The sequence below is a fragment of the Chaetura pelagica genome, unplaced genomic scaffold (genome assembly GCF_000747805.2).
Source record: "Chaetura pelagica isolate M959 unplaced genomic scaffold, ChaPel_1.0 scaffold346, whole genome shotgun sequence".
Classification (NCBI taxonomy): Eukaryota; Metazoa; Chordata; class Aves; order Apodiformes; family Apodidae; genus Chaetura; species Chaetura pelagica.
Window position 1 is genome coordinate 197706 of NW_009953797.1, and position 19658 is coordinate 217363.

General features: G+C 38.9%; 1 protein-coding gene across 1 annotated transcript in view; it reads left to right on the forward strand.

Annotated features, from left to right (window-relative positions):
* The window catches only part of ANK3 (ankyrin 3, node of Ranvier (ankyrin G)), a gene marked incomplete at its 5' end in the record, with an annotated part of 146886 nt that overhangs the window by 72504 nt on the left and 54724 nt on the right, over positions 1-19658 (forward strand). The window contains 6 exons of the mRNA XM_010001142.1: positions 703-826; positions 2594-2605; positions 3748-3835; positions 8567-8673; positions 16094-16318; positions 19356-19510. Of these exons, the coding sequence (XP_009999444.1) occupies positions 703-826; positions 2594-2605; positions 3748-3835; positions 8567-8673; positions 16094-16318; positions 19356-19510 (711 nt within the window). The remainder of the gene's footprint in view (positions 1-702; positions 827-2593; positions 2606-3747; positions 3836-8566; positions 8674-16093; positions 16319-19355; positions 19511-19658) is intronic.

Below are 19658 nucleotides of genomic sequence, written 5' to 3' on the forward strand. Positions count from 1 at the left end.
CCGCCGCCGGGCTTTGTTCTGCTCCGCGGGTCGGGGTCGCCGCAGCCCTGCCCGCCCCCCGGCCGGGGCCGCCAAGGGGCTGCCTCATGGACGTACCCTCGGAAAAGCAACCTGGCAGGGTGAAGCAGCTCATTAAAAAATAAATAAATAAATAAAAAAGCCCATGCAAAAGTTCTTGAGTTATTGAGAAATACCTGGGGTGGAAGGCCAGCCTCTTCTTTTACTCAGCGTTCATTCAAGCTTGCTGCACTTTTCAGTACTGGTGGGCACCCAGGCTTTCACCACAAGTATTCTTTTTTTAATTTTTTTAAATTTATTTTGCATACACATAGAATAACCTGACTTTAGTTTGTCAGCTCGGGCGTTTTAGTAAAGAAAGCAAAAGCAAGTGCAATGGTGCAAAGTACAGAAGAACCCTTTAGCTTGCTTAAACGATTGGGCAATAGTCATCCCTCATATAACTTTATTGGTTTTACGTCAAGGTGGAGTTTTGCTTCTTATATTTGCCCCCTGTAAAATAATTTATCAGGCCTATTCAGAGGGTGGTGATTGACATCCTACATGAAAAGAGCCTTGGGGAAAGTGGGGGTGTCAGGATTGATTCCTGGTTGGCGAGCAGAGAAGGGCGTTATGACTTACTAAGCACACAAACATTTACAATACTTGTAGCTTCTGATTTCAGCCTGGCTTTTGTACTGGCAGGTGAGGATGCAATGACAGGTGATACAGACAAATACCTCGGACCCCAGGATCTGAAAGAGTTGGGAGATGATTCTTTGCCTGCTGAGGGATACATGGGCTTTAGCCTGGGAGCCCGCTCCGCCAGGTATTGTCTTTGCTGTTTCTCCTTGTTTGTGTGTCACCACAGTTGCCAGGTTTTTTACAAACCAAACTCACTCCACACAAAGCTGGAGTCTGTTTCCAAACGAAGTAGAGGGGGTGTACTTGTGTGTTACAGTAATACTGTGCCTTTAAAGTGTATGTTCATTGCAGTTTTATTTCATATTCTTTATTCATGCTGGCTTCTTATGGCAGTGATACAGAATATTAACTATTCACTTTTTCTGGTATCTGATCATGCTGTGACCATCTCTGAGGCACTTCTGTGCTAGTAGTTTGCAACTGGTCTAGAAACTGACCTAGAACAGCCAGCCAAAACAGTTTGCTTTTCACTACTACTGGTCAGATTGATAATCACATTAGAGTATTCCTTAATGGACTAATTTAGCTGAAGAACGTAAATGCCAGAAAAACTGACTTATGTTCACTTTGCTATTTTGGTGTTTTTATTTCTTTAAAGGTGCTAGTGAGTAATGCAACTGAGCTAGCTGATACTGAAGAAAAATGCTCCTAAAAATAAAAAAGCAGGTGTACCCTAAATTTGGTGTAGGGTTCCATTTGACAGGGAGCAGATTCTGTGTTACAAGAATCAGGACAAAGTTTCTGTGAACCTGATAAAATACTGTAATCTTAATTTTATATCTGACTAATGTTGATTTCAACTCAGGTATTTCTAGATCTATGTTTAAGATTTCATTTTTGAATCTTGCTAAAGCCTTGCAGTATGCATTGCTCAAAACAATTAAAGCTCTATGAGCAGAGATTATTTCCACAGTTGTGGATTTGCAGAGTATTTACTGACAGTTGAATCATTCTGAAGCTAATAATTAAACTTCATAAGCTGGAGCCCTGAGGACTTTTTCCTATGCTGTAGTTTAAAGATCTGTTTTAAAAAGGGAGTTCATTGTCTGGCACTGAAAGGTAACTCCCATAAGGTAAAGTTTAGATGTCTACTCTTCAGTCTTGTTTGTTATGGTTGCATTAGAAATGCAAGCATGCAGTGCAAATTTGGTCTTTAGCAGTGCCCAGCCATGGTTTGCTTCACTTACGATTTTTAGGTAAGTTAATAAGTGTTTAGGTGATAATACATTCATAAGGAAAGCCAAAATGCTTTTAAATAGTCCATTAGCTTGAAAATCAGCAAAATAGATCTAAAAGGAGAATCTTATGCCTTTGTAAACTTAATTAACGAAGCTGACATGCTGCTTCCAAACACAAGCTGGTGTGAGCAAGGTGATCATACAGCACTATCAGACTTGGTCTGGTCTGAAGTAGCACTGTGACGGTGGAGAGGGAGTGCACTTGGTGTACAGAGCTGGGCACAGGTTGACAGGACACCTTTTGCTCATTACACGCTTCCTGCACATGTCTAAATTCTCACTGTGCAAGTGGGAGAGCAGAATTCACAGGCAAGATATGTTAGGTAGATTTGAGGGTTCAACCTCATGTTTTCTTTGAGAGAAATCTAATCTCCCCATGCTTCTGATTTTAGCAGTGCCATTACTATTTGTTGCTGCGTAACTCATTTTTTACATTGCGCATGTTATGCTCAGAGGAGACAAATACAGCCTTTTTCCTGGAAAGTATTTAGCAAAAAGTATTTTGTGGATATATCTTACTACTGATTCTGAGTGTAACATTAAGAAATAAACACATGAAATATATAAGCCATCCAGCCATAACATCTTGCTTTTCCCGTCTGATTCTTTGCTTTCTGTTTCTCCTGTTTCTTTTCCACTGTAAATTGCTTTAGTCCAAAAGTCAGGTAAGAAGGCATGGCATCGTGTTACATCTTTCTGCTGCTGCCATTTCTCATCTCCATTTTATTCAGCATTAGGAAGTGACATGCTTTTATGTTTTGGATGAGGGGGTGGGCTCAGCCTGGGAGAATATCCCTCTGTTATAACAAATATAGCTTGATTTCTTTATGTCATTTGTCATGTAAAATCTGCTTAACATATGCCTAGAGTGTGTAATTAAGATCCCAGTCCTGCTTCCAGCACAAGGAGGAACGTGTGCTAAGGGACTAGAAAAGTTTAACAGCTGCAAAATGCATGAAACTAGTTTTAGAGTTTTGAGTCTGAAAAGTTATCGCTAGTTCAAAAGTGTAATATGTTGTTGGATGTTGCTTTTTATTAATTCACATTTTTATTACTTTGTTTTTTGTCACGTAGCAAGCATGTCTAGGCCTGCAGCATGTTTTTAGCACATACCATAATGTATCTTCCAGGGTTAAATGTAATGCACTCCTACGTTGATTTAATTGCAACACATTTGGAGTGTTCATTGGTATTTTTAAATAGTCTAACATGCATAAAATAATCCCCAAAGCACTAGAATCTCTATTTAATAATCAATAAGCAAGTTTCTTTCTTCTCTCATTTCAAAATCATTGTCCTTTTTTTCTAACTTAAAGGAATAACTAAGGTGTTTATAACAAAGTCGAGTGGTTCAGCCACAAAGAGAACAACAACACGTAAAATTTGCTCTTAGTTAAACCTGCTTCAGCGATCTGAGCCTGTAGCCTACCCACAGCTCCCCTGGGACCTGCCCTCATGGGTCTCCTTTCAGGATTAGGGCATGAAGACATTTATCAAAGTTCCTCTGAATGCTAGAATACACTGTTCTGGATTTATTCTAAAGCCATGACAATACTGCCAAAGCAGTAAACATCTGTTGTGATTTTGCTTATGTATATTGTAGGAAAGGAGATACTTAACTACAGTAAAATACGTCGTATTCAATTTATTCCCTTGTATTTATTTCACAGATTATGTACATTTTGCCATCTTATGCTGTCCCTGGAAGTTGCATGTATTAATTTTTTTGTTTTTATTTTTTGTTCATCTCATTGTCATCTGCACTTTCTATGATAACTGGTAAATACAACAGCCTCCGCTCCTTCAGTTCGGATAGGTCCTACACGCTGAACAGGAGCTCTTATGCCCGAGACAGCATGATGATTGAAGAACTGCTGGTACCAGCAAAAGATCAGGTACGTTCTGCATCTCTGCCACCAGGGCTTCAGGTCCCAAGGGATGACAGTCTGCAACCCTTGCAGAGACCATTGCTACTCTCTTAACTATTGGAATAGGTGAAGAACGGAGCTGAGAGAGAGAAATGGTGGGTTTACCACACTGTGGTTTTTATGCTGCAAGAGACATGGTGGTAGGGTTCCAAACCAGAAGAGTTTTTAAGGCAGCAATTATATTGCTGAGTAAGAGGCTGTCCACAGTAGTCAGTGGGAGCATCTCTGAGCTTAATATTACGTGCATCCTCAATGAGCTTTGGTAAGCAGGGTGTTTTACACTAAGCAATCTTTTGCTGTATAGCCCAGGATTATGTTCCCCCTTTCTATCTGCATGGAGAGGACTCCAACTGCTGTCCTGTTTTTTTTTCCACCCTTGGGCATAATTTGGCCTTCTAAAGATTAAGTTATTATGCACTAACCAGTTGGTGTATCTTCCAAACATTTGTGCAATGACTAATACAACAAAAGCAGAATATTTTGATCTGATTAGTGTCGGAAAGTCTTCCTAAAAGATAATGCTGGAGGTTGCAGGGTGTATTGTATGCTCTGTTTGTGAGTTTCTCAGCATTTTGCTTGATAGACTGCTTCAGGTTTTCAAATCTAACTGAATTTCTCAAGAGTTTCTTGATACACAGAAGCCAGAGATCTGCTTGGAAGCTGAATAAAAATTTAGATTAAAAATCTTTACTTGGGAATTAAAGGACTGTGGAGTGGAGTTGTTATTCATGTCCTGGAAGAGAGTAAAGTGGATTGTAATGAAACAAAGGTTTTCTGCTGCTATTTGCACAGAGGTACCTCTCAGCAGCAGCAAGTATTCCTGCACCTGGGGTTATTGATCTCAGAGGATGCTTTCATGGGGGGAGAGGATCCACAGAGCAGGACTCAGGCATTTTAAACCTTGATTGTATTAGTCTGTGAATTCTAGTGAAGTAAAAATTATTCAGTTTTACTAAAGCTTTTGCACACAGTTTTGGTAACATTATGATAATGGCAGAGGTTGGATTCTCTCTTCAGCAATTGAATTATTAGTAGGTTTTTGTTTTCAAGTGAAACGCTGTAAACTTCCAATAACCTTGATTTGCAACAGCCAGCTAGGGAGAATTTCTGAACATTGCTTAGCAGTAATTTTGTTGCTTTTGTTTGTTTTTGAAGTTAGAAAATAAACTCTGCAGCTTCTGCCACTAGGAACAAGAAATTATTTTCAGGGCTGAGAACCTGGAGTTATGGTGACACTTCCTACTCCTAATCCTTCACTAAGTTTTCTTGGTCTGATGGAAATTTCACAGGAGAGGAAGGCTTTTAAGTCTGAGAACATAATATATCATATTATGATTCTGGCTGTTTTTGTGATTGCCATCAAAGTAGATGGCATTGATTTAGCAACTATGCAGCACTTGATCAAATGGCAAAACTTAAAACTAGCACTATGCTGAATAACTCCTAAAGAACATTGTTCAAAGTGTGCACTGTTAACCTGTTTTGTACTGCAAAATTCCACTAGAAAAATAAGAAGTACTTATTGTACATGGTTGTGTTGCAGTGACACCACTGCATGCACAGGCACTCTACTTCAGGGCAAACTCTTCCCAGGATCACTGGGAGACTTGGGAGTGTAGGAAGAGTCAAATGAGGAAGGTTTGAAACTAGTCTTTACTGTACCTGACATGACACATTGGTCATTAGATAAGAGTTTTGAAGAATTCCCCAAGAAGTTGAGATATTGTCTCCATTGTTTGTATTCAGTGGTTTATTGATGACCCTGTTCAACCTCTCTTCTGAAGACAGGCTGAGATAGTTGTGGCTGTTCAGCCTGGAGAAGACCTTATAGCAGCCTTCCAGTGCCTGAAGGGGCTACAGGAAAGCTAGGGAGGGACTTTTTAGTAGAGTGTGTAGTGACAGGACGAGGGGTAATGGATTAAAGCTGGAGGAGGGGAGATTTAGGCTAGACATAAGGAAAAAAAATTTAGTGTCAAGGTGGTGAGACACTGGAACAGCTTTCCCAGGGAAGTTGTGGAAACCTCATCCCTGGAAACATTCAAGGCCAGGCTGGATGGGGCCCTGAGCAACTTGGTCTAGTGGGAGGTGTCCCTGCCCATGCAGGGGGGTTGGAACTAGATGATCATTAAGGGCCCTTCCAATTCAAACCACTCTGTGATTCTACAAGCACAGAAGTCTGAGTCCAGGCCATGCTGTGCCTCATAACCTGGTTGGAGCAAAGTTAAAATTTCTGTGTCCTGATGCATTACCATGGATACAGCAACTCAGACAAAATCCAGATGACTTTCTCCATGGAAGACTTTACATCAAGCTCTGAATTTAATCGGCCAAAGGCAGGATGAATCAGGCTGTCTGTTACATAGCAGCCTGCTGAGTCTCTTCTTGTCTGGATAAATTCATCTGGGAGGAAGCATAAATTCTTCTGTCTGCTGAACTCTGAATATTACACAGCCTAGATCCTCAGTTATGCAATCAGCAGAACTATCAGTGGTTTTCACACATACATTTGCATCTAACAATGCCACTCCCTTTAGCAATGCATATTCAATCTCCCGTAGTCCAGGCAGGGAACACTGGGGCCTGACCAAACACAGGATGAATCCTGTGATTTGGTGTCACTGATGATGTAACAGCTTCTGAACTGCTTATATTGCAACTTATATAGGAAGATTTTTTTTGCCTGCTTGGAAAATACAGCACCTTGATAGACTGACAAAATTAAATCAACAGATGTGTGTTGTGTGTAAGATGCACGTGCCTAGTTATTAGCTTTTCCTACTCTGTTTTCCTGCCAAAATTATTGGCTGCAGGCTTTGTGCTTTTGCTGGCTGTTAACGTGTCTGAAAGATCTACTTCAGCACACTTTGTCAGAGGAACGCATCAAAAATACAGTTACCTGATATTGTATCTCAGGAATAGACCAAGGAAGCCAATGTATGCATGTAAGCAACTTGGTGAGCATAGTAGCACAGATTACTTTAGGGTGGTGGTATTTCCTTGGAAATTATGTGACTCTAGGTTTAGTTTTCCATATTACACTGCTGAAGGAACTTTAGCACTTTTCATCTGTCACAGCAAGCATGATGCCATGTTTCCTTGTTGCCATGTGTACCCTGGTGCATGCCTGGGCCTCAGTGCAGTGACACTGTTATGGCTTAGCTGGCATTCGAATCACAAACACTAAGTGATGTTCTTTTTAATGCATTTCTTATGTTTCTTTTTATTTTGTCCTATTTTGATAATAATGTTAAATCATTGAGCAAAGAAAGACGTTTGTTTATTTATTTACATTTTTACAACTTCTGAGACCAACTGTCTGGATCACACACTGTTGTTATCAAAAGTAAGAATGTACTCAGTATGAGCTCTCATTTGAAAGAAAATAAATGTCTAAAGAGAGAAGTTTTTTGGACACCCCGGAGTGGTGGGAGGGTTGCAGAATCTAGCCAACAACAGATACTATCTGCTTGTTTACCTTATGTAAGCTTCTCAACAGAAGTATTTTTGTGTGTTTATGACAGGCTTTGCCAGATTTACTGCTAATGCTGGTATTTCCATTCAATAGAATTAATTTGCACTAACTCTATGTGCCAATGCATGAAAAAAAATAGGTGGAAATAATAAAACCTGTGTAGAAGTGTGTGTTTGGCTTAGGTTTGATTTGAACCCATAGAGTTTGATTTGACAACAGTCTATGAGGTTTTGGGTTTAGTTTTGACAGACTGTTCTCTCTAGATGTATTTGCCTTTAAGCAGAAAACAACCTACTTTCAGTAAGCACTGACATCTTTAACAACATCTTTGGTGCAGATAGTCTATGTGTACTGCAGGACAGCTTCTTGACTTAGTTTTATTGACATGACTTCTGAGGGTGCATCTTAAATTGTTTAGAAGCTTTCGTATCACCCTGGAAATAGGGGCATACAGTATTTTAAGATTTTATTTTAGTTTCCAAGGGAAAAAAGAGGCAGAGAAAAAAAAGAACATTTTACTAGAATGGCTTTGCTGCACAGCTAAGAGGATTTCTGGTGTGAGGCCTTGTTGCAGGGGTGAGTGTGCATGCGCATGTCCATGGGCTGCCGAGAACAACATTACATGTCAATGTCTGTCAGATGGGGCAGTTAATTATAGCACCAGTGTGCCAGCACTCCACAGGGTTAAAGCTATTTTTATAGAGATGAGCAGAGACAGTGGCACTCCAGAAAACAGTGTTCCTTTGGTTGTAGGGGTATAAAGATAAATTAAACACTGGGAACTTGGTCACGCATTCACAGCTTCAGTGAACTCCCAGTGAAGTTATTCACAGGTTATGCTTGAATAAGGATCTGTCCAATGGCACTTTCTGTAGGGGAATATTATACTGCCTGCCTATATGGTTTATGATTGCAGTGCAAATGGTAAGGTTTTTTTTCAATCTTTTTAAGATCAAAGTAAAGTTTGGAGAGAGACATAGTTGTAACTGAAGGAGGTGGGAAAAGCAGGAAAAAAAGAATATTTGAAGATATGTAAGATGAATTTGTCTGTGGATTCCACATTTCTGTTGTGGGATTTCCAGTAATTTAGCACCTGTGATATCAGCACTGTTGACCAGAAAGGAGCCAGGTCTAAATTTAATAGAATTATATTACCAAGTTTGTATTTAAGACAAGTGTTTTTAACGTTAAATTTATTTATTTTTTTTAATTATTGTGTTTTTAAGCACCTGACGTTTCAAAGAGAGTTTGATTCTGATTCACTCAGACACTACAGCTGGGCTGCAGACACCTTGGACAATGTTAACCTCGTTTCAAGTCCCATCCATTCTGGGTAGGTCACTTATCAGATTTCCTTTATCTTTAAATGTGGAAGTGTATTGTTAGCTGAAGAATACAGCCTGCTGTAATGGCTGATAACATGCCTGTTCCTGCTCCAGTTGAAGCCAGTGGCAAAATTCACACTGACTTCAATGAGGGTGCATAATAACAGGAGTCATTCTAAATTCTTGCATATCAAACCAAAAACTTGCTTCTTCACTTAATATTTTGAATGCCAAAACTTTGTAATTCCACAGGCTTCTCTTTAATAGTCCTGTTTTACTTTTTCTGTTGCTTATGCTGCACTTTTAAATGTTATAAGGTGACTTTGTTTAAATTGCATTAAATTACTTGGAATATGAGAGATATACTGTTATGTTCTTTCACAGAGGAAAAAATTGAGGGGTTTAATTTAACCTATTATTTATACCTCAAAACTCCTGCCTGTTTTCCAGTGTCTGTAGTATTTTAGTGCTACTATTCATTTACTTGTGAGTCATCACTGTAGTTATGCTTCTCGACAGTACTACATAGACTTGATTTAAATACAATAGTTGTAAAGTTTGAATGTGTTTTGTAAACATTTACAAATGTGCAATTGAAAGGAATAATTGCATATGAGATTGTCTAATATATATATTTGTTTAATTTTCAAGATTGGGACATAAAATTTCGTACCCTATTTAATTTACTTCTCCATTTTGTGACTAATTACATTCTTATAATAAAAATGAGTGCACATACTGAAAGATTTCAGCTTCAAACCAGCAGCAAGTCCCGCAAATCTAAAGCTACAGTCTCACAATACATCTAAGCACCTGCTTCTGCTGAACAGATCTATACAACGGTGGATTTTTGGGTCTTGAACTGATAAAACACCGCATATGGTCAGTGATAAAAATGAAATGTCAAGAGTTGCAAAATGAAAACCTGAAGTCTGTTGGTTATTGTTGAAAGGTATGTCAGCAAAGGTCCTCAGAGAGCTGGTAGTCCAGGCATTTGCATTACAGCAGGATACAATGTAGTCAAGCCATTACAGAAGTAGGTTTAATTTCTTCATAGTCACTAAAAATAAGAGATTCCAGTCTTCCAGCTTTAGTAGTTCACTATCCTTTGTTGCAGCATTTCTTCAGTTGATACTCAATTTAAAATTTCTCTGCTGCAGATTTAGTCTGTTTCTTGTCATATCCATAGTAATCATGGAGAACAATATCTTATTGGTCTCTTAACAACATTTTATATGTTGGAAGACATGTAATCTTTTCTTTTATAGATTAATGTGTCCCAAATACTCCTAAGTAGTGCTTACTTCATTTCAATGCCTTCTTCCTGCTGTCCCCTTGCTCTCCCCTCATTGATGATATCTTATTTCTAAGCCAGGATTGCTACCTTTGGTCTCACACATGGCACACCTAATCTTAAGCAATCCCACAATGAGAGTTATCATTTTGGTTACTGCAGTTTATGTTGACTGATGATAGTGATCTACTAGAATTTCTTGTTTATTTTCTGAAATTCTGCAGTCTGGTTATTTTTTCTGTTTTATGCTTACGCATTTGGCTTCTTCCCTCTGTTTGCATTTACCTTTACTGTATGTCAGTTTATTGGTTCCAGACCCTTTTTCCATATTAGCAAGATAACTTTAATTCTGATCCTATTTCCCAAAGACTTATCAGACCTTTTTTCTGTCCAATGTTCAAATAATGAATTAAGATACTAGCTTACTACCTGGCCCAGGACAGTACAGTGTAATCTCCACTTGAAATTTTCTTTCAATTTAATGGTAAAGCACTGAGTGTATCTCTTTTGAGGTAACCTCTCAGATGATTGTTCACTTTCCTTATCTATACTATACCTTGATAGCTTACTGAAGTGCTTCCACACATCCACTTGGTAAATTTCTCTGTCAAAGAAGGAAGTTAAACTCATTTGACGTAAGTTATATTTTGGTTCGTTTTTACTTTACTTGAGGACTGGGTGGCACTGGTCTCTGCTGTCCTTTAGGCTCTTACAGATTGATTGTTGGACAATCTTTTCCTGAATATTTATCATAATTTGGGTAGATTGATCTAGAATTTTCTGATTCCTTTTCATCCTGATATAAATAGGCCTGATGTGTACATCCTGCCAGTCCTCCGGGACAACACTTGTCTGCCCTTAGCTCTCCAACATGCTCACTAAGGCATTGTATCAACCCTCCAAAACATACGTTCTGTGGATGTAGGCTCTTTCTCATCAGCTACTTCAGATCTTCTACTTTTGTATGTCAGTTCTTGCTAACTGAGCACCAAAATATTCTCCAAAGAGGTATAGCCTGTGACCTGTCACATTTCTCATGTGACAGATAAATTCCATCAGAAATGATGCTGTGATGACTCAGTTTCTTTCTAAGGAAACAAAGGTTCACTCATCCTTTATTTTCTTTTTGGTTGTGGCCCCATACCATAGTATGATAGTGTTTAGTGTTCCATGTTACCTTAATCTAGAGGCAATCAACAGATGTTCCCTTCACATCTTCCAGTACCTCAGCACATCTGATATGCAAAGGCTCATGACTTTTCTGCTGGTTTAGGGGTTTTTGGGCATTTCCTTTCTCTCTTTTTTTTTTTCTTTTTCTTTTTGTTTTTTCCTTTTTTTTCTTTTTTTCTCAAAAAACAACTCGTTTTCTGCTTGTTTGCCTTCCTTCATCCCCTGGCTTGTTCCCAACTCTTTCTGTGGCTGTAGGCAGAGGTACCTAGGCTGGGGATGCCTGCTCCCTGCAGCCCCTGTGTCCTGGGTTGCCCTGCAGCCAGGGCCTGACCCCACTGCCCTTTGCATTCCTTGGCCTGCCCCAGGCCCCCACTGTGCGCTGCTGGGGAGCCCCTCTGCAGCCTGCTCCTCGAGTTGCTCTTTTCCCCATTTACCCGCTGTCAGAAGAGGGCATCAAAGTTTGTTCCTATTTCTTAACTGAGGGAGAAGAAAATTTTGGGAGCTGGATGTAGAGATCCAGCGATGTATCAGTGAAAGGGAAAGAAAGAAGGAATTGTTGGCAATAATTTTGGCTCTTCTGGTTTTTCCTTTTTTTATGCCAAGAGAATGTTTTATGTTTCTCTTTCTGAGTTCAGAAAAGTTATTTTGCCAGCATATATTTTGAATAGGGTCCATTATAAGCAGCACAGTGAAATGTGTCATGAATCTTGAGGCCTCTGGAAGGGTAGAGACCCTTCACCAAAATGACCTTCAGATTCCAGATGTAAGGTTACATTCCTGAAATAAAATGTGGGCGTGCTTGCTTTATGTTGTCTTTTTTTAACTCCTTGGTTTTCTTAGCTGAAAGAAGGAAATCAATGTTACAATGCCTTCCATATTGAGAAACTCAAAAATAATGGATCCAGTCTTGCGAGGTGGAATATATCAGATTAATTATAGTTTATTCCAACCTCCTGTACACACAGAACTCATTTTTGAAAGTGTAAAGAATGGCATAGACTGATACTACTTTAAGGTATCCTGCCATACCTATCTTCATATGTTGTACTTTGAAAAATAAACAGCTGTAGAAAAGTGCAAGAACTGGTTTTCCATGGCACAGTGGAAATTAAATAATCTGTGTTACAATAAATTCTTTGTCGACCTAAGTAAATTGCAAATGTTTTTTTCCTCCATGTGTTTTTGCATTTCATAGAGAAATTGTGGATTTGTGCTGACTAATTTAATAAATACTTTCTTTTGGATTTTTTTTCCATGTGTAGCATATTTTATATGACATAGGTCACAATATGCGAAGCAAAAGCCAAATAATTTCTAAAGTTTGCCTTCAAATGTGTTGCTTTTGTTATTTTTCTGATTGTTATGTTTCCTTTGCACTTATTATTGATATTTTCTGTTGCTTGCCTCTAATTATCTTACATTAATTTTCCCATTTGCTTTCTAAATTATTTTGCAGCTATTCCTCTCCACTTCCCCAGTATGATTCAAGGTGATAACTCTGTGCTTTTTGTGAACCTCATTTTTTATTTTTTTAACTCTTTTCCCACAGAGTGTGTGTAGATGTTTGTAGTGCATCCACCCATATCCTCATCCCTTCCATGTATTCAAGTAGAAATGCTCATTAGCATTTAGTGTTGTGGTTTAGAGATCATATTGTAGTTTCCATTATTAGTACAGCATTAATTTAGGTAAGCATCAGCTACTAATCTTTTTGATAGAGTGCATGAAATACTGTTTGGAGTTAATGTCTTAAATGGTATGTTACTAATTTGAAAACTAAGCAAGGAAATAATTAATATGCTGTTGTTGATTATTACTTTTGTATGGGAGCAATAAGGGCTGCTCTGATACAAGTTTTGTCTTCACTGAAGGCTGCGGTGTAGTGTAGACACCAAAACTGGCTGTAGTGGGCTAGGTCCTGTGGTGGGGCATAAATCCTAGCAGAGGGTTAATCTGCCCTTGCTGGGAGCAGTGTGCATTAGCAGTGCTAATTAGCCCAGGGTTGCCAAGGCTGGACTGATATCGGTGCCTATCATCAAACCCAACTCAGCTGTCTCTGCACAACCTTGAAATCTACAGCCTAAATGTACCTGAGAACTTGGGGACTGATTTTTATAGCTATTTAGTATTAACTTTCATTGGTTTATGTATTATTTTAAGTCAGTTGATTTAGGTGCCTAGATAGTTCTGAAAATCCACTTTGACATATTTGCATCATATAAATAGTTTGGATACAGAGAAAACATCTGAGTGCAAGCTTTGGCATTTTTGCATCAGATGAAAAACTCCTTTTTTATTAATTATGAGCTGGCTTAATGTGCCGGTAATCATGTACAGGATAGGCAGCTCTCCAAAACTTTGCTCTGTATGGAGCCATAAGGCCAAGCCCAGCCTTGCCAAGCTCCCTGGGAGGCTCCTCATGGTGCACTGACCAGATGTGCCTCCCCAGAGCTGCTGCTGCATCTGCCCTGAAGGGATGCTCCAGCCAGCCACCCCTCCACCCTGTACCCTTCCATAGGCATGGAGTCTGAAATGGCCCCATCTTCTCTGCAGATGAAAACTGTATACATTTAAAAGGTCACCAAAGCACCAATTGTAACACATTTATTTCAGTATTCTCCTGTCCGTGACCAAAAACTGTGTCCCTGTTTAGTATTTTTCCTCCTTCATAGTAAATTGAACAGATTGTCTTGAACTCACTTCACAGCTAGTCAAGACCAACCATTGGCCTACCCTTCCACATGCCACGTGGCATGTCCTTCCCACCACCAGGCTTCACCACTCACCATGTAGAGAAGTTGCTGGGACCAAAACCAACATAAACATGCTGACCGGCTAATAGTGCTTAGTGAGCAGAGGGCAGAGGTAAACCCAAAGGTCCAGGCTCTTTAGAGCTGGCATCTCTGCTTGATACAGCCTTTTGTCAGCACACAGAAAAGTGTTCCAGTCAACAGGGTTTACAGACATGTAAGACCTTGTGAACTATAAATATTAAGATTAACATTACTTATATACTCTGTAATTTAAAGACTGAGCATATTGGTTTTGATACAGGTCTAATAGTTGTAGCAAGCCGTTGGTTAGCCATTCAGCAAAGATCCTGCCCCACAGAAATAATTCCTCTTATGAGTAATTGGAATACCCTACTGTACAATGTTTATCTAGGAGAGAAAGTTGGATACCTTTTATTTGTGTGAAATAATGTGAATTTTCTTGTGTGCTTCAGTACTGTAAAGTGTCTGAAATGCTAAACTGTGGTTAGGGTCATCTCAGAGGGTTGCTTCATCTCCCCATCTTTACTGATGGATTTTAATTTGGCCTGAAAAAAGGTAGTGTAGCAAATTTTTAATCTGGAATTCAGCTGGGCAATCTTTCTGTCCTGCTTAATATATTTACAGCTTGTGTCCCTATCTGCCTGTCTCATGCAGGCCACTAAATATGAGGTTTTGATTGCACTTCTGCTTTTGTGCAGATTTTTCCCACCCACGATGGCTGCCCTTCTGAATGCAGCTTATCTGCATGCCTGGCCAATGCCTGTCAGCTGTTAAACTTTATACCCTGCTGGACTCAAAAGCAAATGAAACCATCTTACACAAATTCCTATTCATACTTCAGAGCACTTGGGGGCTCTTTTAAAGAATCTTCATGACTCCCCTTGGATTATTGTCTCTTACCTTTAGCTCAGTTTACAGTAGGGAATGAAGAAACTGAAAAGATTCACCTGTTAATCATATGAAGGTTTAGCCCTTAAGATTTGAAAGTTTTGGCAACAACCTTGGAAACATTGCAACTGTACTGCAGATGTGCCAGCTGTGTCAGAGTCTGTGGATCAATCAGAAGAAGCAAACAAAAAATGTATTGGCATCAAGACTGAGTTGATAAGCCCTGTCCCTCTGGATACTGCCCTGTTATGGTATCTTCTGTCTGAAGCTCTTCTCTTCCAGCAGCTTTTGATACAGAGAAAAAGGAGGGTATTTTGGAGTACCAGAGGAGAAACCCTCCTCCCCCCAATAACTGTTTAGCCCTGCAGGAAGCTGTATTGGTCTCCATAAATTGGGAGGAGTTTTGAAACAGGATGCAGTCTGGTTTTGGTCCTGGGAGGAGACCCCACTTTCCTGTCACCATTTTGTTAAGGATAGTAACACTTTGCATGTGCAGCTTCTCAGCATTTCATAGATGGAACAAAGAACAGCTATTTATTCTTGTTAATAATAATTATTCCCTTACTGTTAAAAAGAATTTAATTTTAAAATCTGCCACTCACCACTTAAATATAATTGTTTGCCTTTCTATTATTAAATGGAAAATTATGCATTGGAATGACACTGGCAAATGTGATTTTTCTTTTTTCTTGCTAATGAATATCATCTTCACAGAAGAGTAATTTCCTTCGCAGTGCCATGCCAGCAGCCTAAAGAAATGATGTATTTGATATTCTCACTCTCCATCAGAGGAAGCCCTTAGTAGCCTGTCTTAACTGTCACCCATGCTGCCTCTGACAGCCATTGGGAAAGTTTGGAAATGAGATTGTGAGGAGGTTTTGGAGACTGAAAGCTCAAAAATAATAAGCATTTTTTAACTCTTACTTTTAAACACTGGTTCCTTTCTGCATGTGAGGCTAATTATTCTTATTTACGAACAGGAGAGCTAACAGTAACAGACAATGTTTTTAAATACTAATAAAGTACTACTAATACACTACTTGTGCACTCCCTTAATCCTAATTACTTGGTAGCACCTATTCATTTCACCATGATGTTTCTAGACTTTTAGCAATTCCTGCTTTTGATAACTAATAGTTTAACATGTAAGTATAATTTTAAAAGAATCTTCATGATCTTTTTAGTTTAGCTGGGATCGGGAGGACTTTTCTAATAATTTTTTTAAGATTGGCAGTTGGCTTTTTGCTGATCATCTGCTTCTTTTGTGACCGTTTTCATTGATGTGTTTCCTTTTTCTTACAGTTTCCTGGTGAGTTTTATGGTTGATGCACGTGGGGGTTCAATGAGGGGAAGTCGCCATCATGGAATGAGAATAATTATCCCACCACGCAAGTGTACAGCACCAACTCGTATCACCTGCCGCTTGGTAAAGAGGCATAAACTGGCCAGCCCACCACCAATGGTTGAAGGAGAAGGATTAGCAAGTAGACTTGTGGAAATGGGGCCAGCAGGGGCACAATTTTTGGGGTGAGTTGTTCCCTGAATTTCATTGTTTGCACTCATGTTGCATCTTTCATTTCCTTTATCCTGTGGATCTAACTTGTTAAACATTGACTCTGCCTCATTTGAACACGTAAATACGTCACTTGACAGGAAATATGCAAAAATGTCAACCTGCCATTCCTTCCAGAAAGCACCCTTGAATTTTAAGGGGAGCTTTGCCTCTATGATGACTGCAGGGTGGAGCCTAAGGTAAGGAAAGCCATGAAAAGACCAAGTCCAGCCCCATTCTACTCATGTAACCTGCCTTTAAAGTCAGGAGAATCACATGCCTGTAACCCAGAGCAGGGTTTGACCCTCTGGCACAGAGAATCAGTGAAACATCACTGTCACAAAAAGTGTCCTAAAGTCACAAAGACCCAAATAATGAGCTCTGATCCCTATGCTGTGGCACGTGAAAGGACCCTGCCAGAGTTACTGCCTGTCTCTGTCCTGTGGAGCAAAGCCACTGAGACTGTGATGGTGAAGCACTTACTGTAGGACATTAAGTAGTACAAATGCTAGGAACTGACCTTTTTTTTTTAAGCTTCAAATAGGGGAAACAATCCACTATGATGTGGTTCTTTTTTTTCTAATTATAAATTTTGTTCATTACCATGAGTGGCACCCTGGTGTAAACTGCCGGTTCTGTTGGGAATGACAGCTTGTTCCTAATTTCCCCTTCTCGTTTCTCTTCCTGCTGCATGGATGTTATTCAGTAAACTGCATCTTCCTAACACTCCTCCCTCTCTAAATGAGGGTGAGAGCATGGTTAGCCGAATCCTGCAGCTTGGTCCACAAGGAACAAAATTTATTGGGTAGGATATGTACGAGAAAGATACAGAATGTCTACAGTTTTCTTTTGTTTCCAATTTTTTGTTATTCCCATTTTATTTTTTAGTTTTCCAAAGCTTTCAGTTGATTTATGTCACTGAAAGAAAATCATAGTGGCTTGATCTAATATAGCTCTGCTACTACCTTGTGCTTATAGGCATGTAAAATTCACTGCCAACATTCTGCTTTCATAACTTCTGTGCTTTTGTAATTTTTTAAATTTAAAGTGTTTCAACTGCATCAAATGCATTTTAATATACAGTGACAGTCCTTTTAAGTTCAACCCTGTGGTAGAGAAGGTATTTACAGGCCTTGAGTGAGTCCTTTTGGGAAGAGCATTTGTAAAACCTGATTACACGAAGTATATTATATATACATAATTTAGAAAAAAATGTCATTGAGTAAATGACTTCATTCAACAAGGTTGGAGAAACACTAATCTTTTCAACCTGCAAGAGGCATCTTGTTAAAATAAATTTCTAAGGCCAAGTATGCTACTCAAAGGAACTGCAGTGTATAGTCTAAACATGTAAGAATGTTTCTATATATTTTTGACTGTTGTTTTCAAACCGTATTGTGAAATGTATTGCATTAAGTTTTCAAAATATTGGTGTTTGGTGTTCCAAACCTGTTCAATACCTTCTCACTGAGTATTGTTAAATGTCATGCACAAAATTGTATGGTTTCTAAATATTTTCAGAGACAGTATCTGAAATATTAGCCTGCAAAGATTGTACTACAGGGTTAACTTTCAGTTTATACTCTTTTTGAACTAGAGAGTAAATATCCTAAGCAATGTATTTGAATTTTTGGTATTTTCTTGCTGTACACTATGGGAGACAGCAGCTACATTTCTATTTCATGTTAAAGGATTTCAGATTAGAATAATAGCCTGTTCTTAAAATAATCTAAAATGCATTTTAATTGAATTGTCTTTTTCTGTTTTCATGGGAAAAAATACTAACTCTTCCCGTTTGGTAGTTAATGTGAAACCTGGACCTCCAACTAGTTTTATGTTAGTCTTCATGATGGCTGTTACAATTTCCATGCTCAGGTAATGAATTGGTTAATGACCCCAACACCTTGCAGGTGTACAGTTCCATAGAAGTGCTGCATACGTCTCCCATCATACGATGCTACTTTTAGCTGAGTTATTACAAAGCAGTGAAATGCTTTACAACCTCTGTAGGAAAATAACGATACTGTCTATTTAAATGTCTTAAAGCTGCATAATCCATAATTGTTCAAATCATAATTGTGATTTCAGTCAGTTTGTTTTAGCATACTTTAAAATGCATATCCTGGCTGTGAAGTGTTTGGCAAAAGTGTCTGTCTTGTTAAGGAATGGCACATGAAGTGAATGGTGGTTTCTGTTGGTTGTTCACAATAACTGTTTAGTATTGCACTTGTAGTCCTCTGTTGAAGGTACATTGTCTGGTGATATAGGTGTATTATTAACCACCTTCTCATTCCCTTCCCCCCAAAATGTTCAACAGTGACTAATATAAATGTGCTTGTGATGTTGCTTAACTTGGAGAAATCCACTGTGAAAGAATCTACACATTCCCCAGTGATGTTTACAATGCAGGTGTTGCAGCTGTGATTTTGGGCATGAGAACCAGAAAATGAAGCTAATGAGAAACAACTTACTGTGTTTCACAGAAGCTGCATCAACAGAGAGCCAGGGAGAGTTTTGAAAAGTTTGGGACTTAGTTTGAAGTTGAAAACCTCTGCAGTCAGTAGCTGTTGCATGCATTTGGATAGCTGGGCTGTTTCTGAACTGATTTTGCCCCTTTAAATGCTTTGAGCCAACTCTGAATTTTGACTATGCTAATGCCAGTCAGTCAGCAGTACTCTGAGTGCTGAAGGCAGGTTGGGTTGCTTTCATCCTGGGATACCTGAGCAGGCAGAACTCTCCCTAGGAATAGTTGTAATCATTTTTTCATGTAGGCAGCTGTTCCAGAAGATTTACATTAAAAATGAACTATATATTAATATTTTCAAGTTATCTGTTAATTATAGTTTAAGTGATAAAGGATTGTGCAGCTTTGGCAATTTTAAAAACACTTTTACCATAACAGTGCTAACCATTTAAAATTACCCTAGTTTTTTTAAGGACTTAATGTCCATAGGAAATTAAGGGCAGTGAGGAGATACAGGATCAAAAATAATATGATTCCTTTTTCTCTAGCCCTGTCATAGTGGAAATCCCCCATTTTGGATCAATGCGAGGAAAAGAAAGAGAGCTAATTGTACTTCGAAGTGAAAATGGTGAAACGTGGAAGGAGCACCAGTATGACAGCAAACATGAAGACTTAACTGAAATACTCAATGGCATGGATGAAGGTAAACATTTTCTCAAATCTTAACAAGCCTTGCCTTTGTGCAGGCTTGCTCACATGAGCAGAATAAAGCAACCTAAAGTAAAACAGTGCAGGGGATATCTGACTTGGGGAATATAGTGTGCATTGCATATTAAAATAATGGAAAGAGT